This window comes from Pimephales promelas, chromosome 18 (genome assembly GCF_988280905.1).
Source record: "Pimephales promelas chromosome 18, fPimPro1.hap1.1, whole genome shotgun sequence".
Taxonomy (NCBI): domain Eukaryota; kingdom Metazoa; phylum Chordata; class Actinopteri; order Cypriniformes; family Leuciscidae; genus Pimephales; species Pimephales promelas.
This window is the reverse complement of record NC_142786.1, coordinates 2,949,267-2,958,055: the sequence shown is the minus strand read 5'-3', so window position 1 is coordinate 2,958,055 and position 8,789 is coordinate 2,949,267. Positions and strand designations below refer to the sequence as shown.

Sequence of the window (8,789 nt, the reverse complement as noted above, 5' to 3'; positions counted from 1 at the left end):
GAACAACCGCCCGGCGTCTCCATCCCGCTGGAATCCCCAGGAATACAAAGTTCTTATCTCGCTCCACACGTTGCTTGTCTGTGACTATTAACAAACAGCATTGTGTTCGCGTGAGTGAGCGGGCGGGAGGCGGAGAGCGCGAGTATATAAACGCTCCTGTACTAGAGTGAGCTCGAGACTCTAGAATGATGCATTGAGAAGACCGCATCTTAAATCTGAAGATTTGTCACTGTTTGCGAATTTATTTGGACTATCACCGTTTGTGCTACATCAGGGACTTGCATAAGATTAAATAAAATGGATTTGAGGATTATTTTTCCAGTGTTGTCTATGCTGTCATCTGGGATTTTTGACTTTGGTATGTACTTGTTAAGTGTATTTGACTACTTTTTAAATAGTTTACTAAAGTTTTTTTTACTATTAAACAAGATGGAATGTGTAGAGAACAGGTATCTAGATATAATAAAGTATTAGTAGCCTACTACATGACGTTGCTTAAACGACATATGCAAAATAAAGTTTTGATATTCTTGTAGGCAGCATATGTTGAGCATCAATGCCATGTTAATTGAGCATGACAAATTCCAGATTTTCCAGTCCATCAAGCATATAGATTGTGCAACTTAAGAGTGTAAAACCGCAGATGGAAATCTTTATGAAGTAAAAGCTTATGAATTCAACACAATTTTATGATTTTAGCTGCTCCAGCATCTTTGGGTCATGGCACAGAACCAGGCACGTCAATCTCTGCACACCACTCCAGGACTAAGAGATGCTCCTGTGCAAGTTTTATGGATAAAGAGTGCGTCTACTTTTGCCACCTGGACATAATATGGGTCAACACACCAGAGTAAGTCATACTTTTCAAATCTAAATAAATATAGAAAATATGAATCTATGACTACAATCGTGACTCTATAAATCATTATTTAATGATTGATACCTCATGACTAAATTTGTTTTCTAATCATTTTTTGTTCCCCCCCCCAGGCGAACGGTGTCATACGGACTTGGAAACGCTCCACGGAAGAAGCGCTCAGTCACGGAACCTGTTGTGCCCAAGTCTCGCTGCAAATGTGCAGATAGCAAAGACAAAACATGCTCTTCATTCTGTCAACCGAACAATGCGATATGGTAAGTACGCACTGAATGCAAATAAGGTGAATATGGTTCAAAACCAGATTTTTAATCTAAAGAGCAATTTCAAGGACGCCAGACTCACTGGTTAAGAAATATTTTGGGAGACGCTTGTTTTCTCAAGCATAAGCTGTGTATAGCAACCTTAACGTATACAGGCATAAAATCTGTCACTACATGACTTGACAAACTTGCAGAAACAGGTTTCATTTCTATTTGTGGACTTTTATCAAACTTGCTCAGGAATTGACTGCTGAACTTTCTTTCTTAGGTATAAAGACAAGGCCATCCATGCCTCCCAGGGCCACGATTGTGCCGAGAAGCAATGCAAACACAAGCTGGCAGTCAAACAGACAAAGATTAGACGGTAAGACAAACCTCATTTAAGAAATAATTGGGTGCTTTAATTACAGTCGCTGTGAGATTGATGTGGCTGCGATTTTCGAAACGAAGTAAAACGTTTTTCAAAGACTCCATTGAGTGGATTTTACTTTCAGTATGTTCAGATTATGTTTTTTTATCAGAGATTATTTCAGGACATCTTACATTTCAGTGACCTCATTGCTTTCTTTTTCTATAGGGTAAAAAACACAGAAGAGATTGGAGATGTCCTCTCCAGGGTGAGGGCCGTCAAGAACATCCATCTTCTCCTGGAGAAGTGGCGAGTGAGGCAGCGCCAGAGGCCACGAGCGAGGATGACTGAAAACGCTTCCTCGTAGAGCTCAACCTCAGCTTTTGAGCTTCGCTGATCCACCACAGGATTTTCCTGAATACGAAGCTCCTCTCTGCTCATTCATTGCACACGTCATGCATTTGTCAGGTGTGTTGGAATACCTACGGATGCAACCGTCTTGGATTGCGGTGTTTGTCATGTGGTCTCCGCCCTCGGGGAGAGTGTGGAGCTCAACGGGAAGAAGAATCAAACTTCTGATGGAGAAGTTGACTGAAACAAACCGAACCTCAAATTATCAAGACTAACCTCTACCAACTTTTCTGAACTAGAACTTTTGATCCATGGGATACTAGTCGGTCCTCCAGATTAAACTGATCGCAAATCAAGACTTTGCATTGAAGATATTCAAAGATATTGCACAGGAGGAATATGCTAAATGAAACTGTGGACTCCAGAAACCCAAAGCGGTGTGTGTGTGTGTGTGATGCCCATCCAGCCACTAGACTCTGGTGGAAGAACGGCTCTGGTTCTTGTTACTGGACTTTATACACTGTAAAACAATGAAACTCTGCAATTGTGTCAATGCATCAATGGAAATGTTATTTTTCACATTTATGTTAAATATCTTTAATTCAGCCATATTGGCTAATACGATTTTTCTTAATGTTATTATTTCCGTGAAATGATAATATTTAATTGCCATTTTTGTGGTAACCATTTTTAATTAATAATAAATGTGTTGCATTATTTAAACGACTTCAGTTGTTTGTGAATTTTTCATTCCAGTGAAATGCATCATTTCATTTGCGCCAATGATAAGTTTATAAAAAATGTCATTGTGTGCTCCAACTAACGAAAATGTACTAAGTACCATGGTATAATATATATAACCATTTTAATTTCTCATGTTGGTATACAGTATATACTGTAAAAGTGCCATGTACCATGCTGTACCATGGTGCTGCCAAGTTTTTGAGAGCCGACTTTGAGCAATGAGCAAAAGTATTTTATAAGAGACAATAAAACAACTGTGCATCAAAGCACTCCTTTCCTGCTCATTTATAAACAAATATGACTGAGGTCAAACACATCATTCTAACATGTAATTTATTTAATTATAAATAAATATTTTTTTATTGACATGCAACAACCTAATCATTTAAAATAAGTGGGTATAACGAACTACGCAAAAAAAAAAAACATTTTGAACATCTGAATGAAACATTTTATAATCACCCAAAACCAAACATAGGTCCGTCATAAACTATTGGACTAGCTGTCGTTTGGAATATTAGCACTACAAACATTGTCACACCCATGGGAATCAATCTCTTCACTGAATACTTGCTGGCTAAGAAATTTATAATTATTACCTGAGATCCATCTGTTTTCAAATCCACAATTTAAATATCACAACAACATTGTTGTCTGTCAAAAAATTATGTAGGCTACATAATAGTATTTATAAGAAGCAGATTTCTAGAGAGTATTACGCAATCACCGGTAAACCCACACCGGATGTTTTGACCACGTCATCGGGAAGAGGTGAGCGGCTTCAACATGCTGTCTATCAGATACGGTAACGTGCAAAATAAATAACGCACGCAAGTATAAATTCGTTCTTCACTCGCTGAAATTGAAGCGGAATGATCGGGGAACTGATTGAACTGATTAGCATACGTCACACTGCGTACTAAAGAGAATAAACGCCAATCCAGTTGAAAAACTTCGCCGGGTTGGTGAACATCGTTCAGGTTCCGTCTATGCAGGTTCCTGACGGAAACAGGAAGTTGTATGTTATATTTTTACAGAGGGTTTTTTTTATGCACGAACTGCGCATACATTCCTGATTAGAATATTTAACATATATTCTATATTATATATATATTCTTGGTTGATATTTTTTCATAGTTTTGTCAAAAAATAAACTAAATGAGGGATCTTGAGACGAGTCCCTGTCGTCGTCCAATTTGACTCTCATATGCCAATGTAATACTTGACAGTATTCTACTACATTTTATTTAAAAAATCACCTGTTCGAAGTTGTTTTTAAACAATTAAGAACATTTTCAAAGTTTAATAAAATGTCGTTTAAACTTCCAATAAAAGATGATGCATTTTTACATCATTTGTTACTTTTAATTACCACATAGATTATATATAATATATTGGTATGCGCCTTCTCATACAACAACAAAAACAACTTATATAGTGTTGTTATATGCAGCACTGTATTAAATTAATTACATTTGGCTTTATTTACACCTACAAACATCCACAAAGTTTATTATTTTGTTGATAAGACTCTTCACATTCACATTGCATTCCTTTATTACAGTAGCCTCCGAAATGACATAAGAAAATATACCCTGCAGGGAATTTCCGATAGACGCTTTTGATTTGCCTGTCTTTGTCCATACGTGTAGATGAGAGCAAGAGAAAGAGATATTCTAGGATCCGCACAAAGGCTGCCTCTCCTCCTGAGCTGTGCACTTTTTCGCACGCGGGTCTCCAGGGGCCGGGAAAACTGGCGTAGGTCATTAGAGTTTGAATAGAGCTTGAGCACAAATAATAGCCCATTATGGCACAAGGAATCTCCTCGAACCGACAGGCATTCAGCGCATATGAAGCGAACAATGGAAGATACTCTGGGAGGGGCGGACACTCCTCGGGCTTCTGACGTCTCCGCGTGCTGCCGGGGTCACCGCCCTGAGCTACCTTCACACACACTCACAAACATGCAAACAATGCATCTACCTTAGACACACACACACTGCACAAAACATTGACGCAAACATGGACCAAATTCCAGCGATGTCCCGGGACTGATTTGAAGTTGTTCCAGCTCTGTCTCATCACTCATCATCTCAGAGCTAGACGGTCATATGAGAGTTGAGTGATGGGATCACTGCTTGTTGAATGAGTGCTGATCAGTGTTTTAAATGATCTAGGCTTGTCTTTTACACTCATAAAAGTTCTAATTGTGTTTTATATGGCTCATGGAGAGCAAATTGCACTCATACAGGTGAGCTGACTCACTAATCCTTCTCCGCCAGGTGTAGAGATGACGGCAGATGTGCTGTGTGATACACTGGGTCTGTTGCAAAACCAAAGTAGGCAGCATTGCCATGTGAGTAAAGATACCTACCTTATCATTTTTGGGTCAAATTTTAAGCCAGCATTACATGAATTAGACCAGCCCAGAATGCAGTGAGCACATTTATACATATACTCTTTTAGAAAAAAAGGAACAAATGCTGTCACTGGGACTGTAGCTTGCTAATATGTACATTTTAGTTGCTAAGATGTCCATTTTAGGTGCTATTGTGTACATTTCAGGTGTTAATATGTACATTTTAGGTGCTAAAATGTACATTTTAGGTGCTATTATGTCCATTTTATGCACTAATATGTCAATTTTCGGTGCTAATATGTATATTTTAGGTGATAATATGTCCATTTTAGGTGCTAATATGTACATTTTAGGTGCTAATATGTACATTTCAGGTGTTAATATGTACATTTTAGGTGCTAATATGTCCATTTTAGGTGCTAATATGTACATTTCAGGTGTTAATATGTACATTTTAGGTGCTAAGATGTCCATTTTAGGTGCTAATATGTACATTTCAGGTGTCAATATCTACATTTTAGGTGCTAAGATGTACATTTTAAGTGCTAATATGTCCATTTTAGGTGCTAATATGTACATTTCAGATGTTAATATGTATATTTTAGGTTCTAAGATGTAAATTTTAGGTGCTAATATGTACATTTTAGGTGCTATTATATCAATTTTAGATAAACATTTTAGATAATGTCAATTGTTAATTACTTTTTTAACCCAGCATTTGGGTTTGTCCATATTTATCCAAATTTGGGTTGAAACAACCCAGCATTTTTTACAGTGCATTAAGTTTTTTTTTAAAGAAGTCTCTTCTGCTCACCAAGGCTGCATAAAGTAAAAATCGTATTTTGAAATATTATTACAATTTTAAAGTGACTGTTTCCTACTCGAATCTGTGTTGAAGTTTCAATGTAATGCAAATACTTAATTATCAGCATCACTACTGCATTCTTCAGTGTCGCATGATCCTTTAGAAATCATTCTAATTATGATGATTTGATGCTCAAGAAACATTTTACTGATACCAAACTTTTGAAGCTTGTAGGCTTTGAACCAGCTTTCATTTCGGGAATCACTTTATTCTTTACCTTTTCTCGTCTTGTCATCCTAATCCAGATTTCTCTGTGGGAGACACATTTCAGACACACACACACACACCTCTAAGCCTCCAGTCATCTGTCAGCGACAAAACAACATCAGAAAGCTATTATGGAAGATCCCCAAAACATTCTCAAAATTCTTTTTTGACAGACAGCAATTTGCACATGTCTAATGAGCTCAGATGAACATACTTGTGCTTGTCTATATGAAAATTTGACACAACAGACGGCAGGACATTTCATGCCATGAGGGCTTTTATAGTCTCGCTTTTTGACTGTTTGACTATCTAGATTTTTGGAAAAGTACTGATCACATGATGTGCTTGAGCAGTTTGCAGTCTTTGACACGAGCCAGTCCACATGCGGTTTTTGCAAATCTAAGATATGATCCACATACACAGAGTTATATTCTTTCAGAGAATAATCATCAAACAAAAAAAATTTTTTTTAATGCAAATTACTAAATAGTAAAAGTGCCCTCCCTTCTTGCATTTCTCCAGTAAAACTCATCACACATGACTTTTTAATTTGATTACTATAGCTTATTCACTTAACTAATAAGTATTACAGAGAATTTAAAAAAAGGATATAGTGCCGAGGAGACTTGATATAACATGCATGAAAACACAGTGATTTTAAGATCAGATCCATTTGTTGACATGCCATGCAAGGAAAGCATTACATAGTTTTACCCAGAAGCAAAAGTGAAATTACACTGTCTATTTTAACAGAACAAAATGGTGTAAGTTTCATATTTCACTTGAAGATGGTGGAAAACAAAAATCATTCAGAAATTGCTAGTTAAACGATTCCCGACAATGAATAAGGGTCTTATCAAGTGAAACGATCGCTCATTTAATAAATAAATAACAAAGTTTAAGTTTTATAAGCACAAGTGCTCGCCTTGTTCTGTTCTATTCTTGCTCGCGTTTGTGACTCTCCTGTTCGAACTCGTTCCTCAAAATGAACAAATCTTTTTATGAGTCAATTCATTCATTTGGTTCGTTGAATGAATCAAATGACACAAAAAAAGATTTGTTCATTTTGATGAGCAATCATTTCACTTGATAAGACCCTTATTCATCGTCTAGAATCATTTAAAGCCCTTTGAACCGTTTGCAGTTTGCACTGAATCTGTCTTTTGGACCTTGAACCGTCTGGTTCCCAGTGAAGTCCATTATATGGAGAAAATCCTGGAATGTTTTCATCAAAAACCTTCATTTCTTTTTGACTGAAGAAAGACAACGCATTCTCATCCCAAGGCGTCGTCTAACTGACAATTTTGACCATGCTTCCGACACTTTAGGGCACCCTTTTGCGTCAGTTAGATGACGTGGGTAGGTTTAGGTCTGGGTTAGGGTTAGACCACTAAGAATGCGTCATCTAACTGACGCTAAAGGGTGCCTAAAGCATCAGTTAGATGACGCCTTGGGATGAGAATGGGCTGAGAAAGAAAGACATGGATATCTTGGATGAAATGGGGGTGAGTAAATTATCAGCAATGCTAATGTACATAATGGTAATGTGTACTGTATATACCTTAAGCTTTCAGTTCACAGAAATAATGGCACTGACCTGAAGACTTAATATTCTAAAAACACCTCAGACAAACAACGAATACGTCACAGGTGTGTTTCGAGTAATATTCTGAAATAGAAAAAGGGTGCGTGCGAATGTGCTGCGGTCATGAACTCATCTAATCTTTACATAATACAGTATTCGCTTGCACTTGACATTTACCCACCCATAGCTAAAAAACATATATAGGTGCTGCAGGCAAACCCTGCATGCTAAATACATACTGAAAATAGAAAAGTGCTCCGAGTGCATTCCAGCATGCCGCATCATCAAAGCATCCTGGCACGAAAACACAAAGGCCTCTGGGAACTCCAGGGTCCCCTGCCGCCACAAATCAGGCAACGCCTTTTACCTTTGCCAGGTGAGTAGAAATGTCTCCTTTGGCTGAACCAGATGGTGTCTGTTATCGGAAGGAACGCCTATATGCAAAACCTTCTAGCGTTTTCTTTATTACAAGGATCCTGCTCCATTGAATTCCTGTTGAAATGCAGAGAGGAAAATATGTCAATTTCATACCACTAAAAATGTTGAGAGTTGTTAAAACGTCTTCTAAAACCCTTTCTTCATACACTCTTAGAAAAAAAGGTACAAAAGCTGTCACTGAGGCGGTACCTTTTCAAAAGGTACAGTTTTGTACCCAAAGGCTGCATATTGGTACCTTAGTGGGACATATTAGCACCTAAAATGTACATATTTGGACCTAAAATGGACATATTAGCTCCTGAAATTGACATATTATGACCTAAAATGTACTTAGCACCTAAAATGTACATATTAGTACCTAAATGTACATATTAGCACCTAAAATGTACATATTAGCACCTGAAATGTACATATTAGCACCTGAAATGGACATATTAGCACCTAAAATGTACATATCAGCACCTAAAATGTACATATTAACACTTAAAATGTACATATTAGCACCTAAAATGGGTAAAAGTTTACCTTTTGAAAAGGTACAGCCCCAGTGACAGCTTTTGTACCTTTTTTTCTGAGAGTGTAACTACACCATGAAAATGGTTGTTTTTTTTAGGAAGAAATTAATATATTTATTCAGCACGGATGCATGAAATTAATTTCATTTATAATATAACAAAAAATATATATTTTACAAATAAATGCTTTTAAACATTCTATTCATCAAAGAATCCTGAGAAAATGTGCAAAATGT

General features: G+C 37.1%; 1 protein-coding gene across 1 annotated transcript; it reads left to right on the top strand.

Moving 5' to 3' along the window:
- Window positions 1-2,566, top strand: edn1 (endothelin 1). The gene is made up of 5 exons (XM_039681391.2): window positions 1-358; window positions 700-850; window positions 991-1,134; window positions 1,409-1,504; window positions 1,718-2,566. The coding sequence occupies exons 1-5, from the start codon at window positions 298-300 to the stop codon at window positions 1,854-1,856; spliced, it is 591 nt and encodes a 196-aa protein (XP_039537325.2). The 5' UTR covers window positions 1-297; the 3' UTR covers window positions 1,857-2,566.
- The last annotated feature ends 6,223 nt before the right edge of the window (window positions 2,567-8,789 follow it).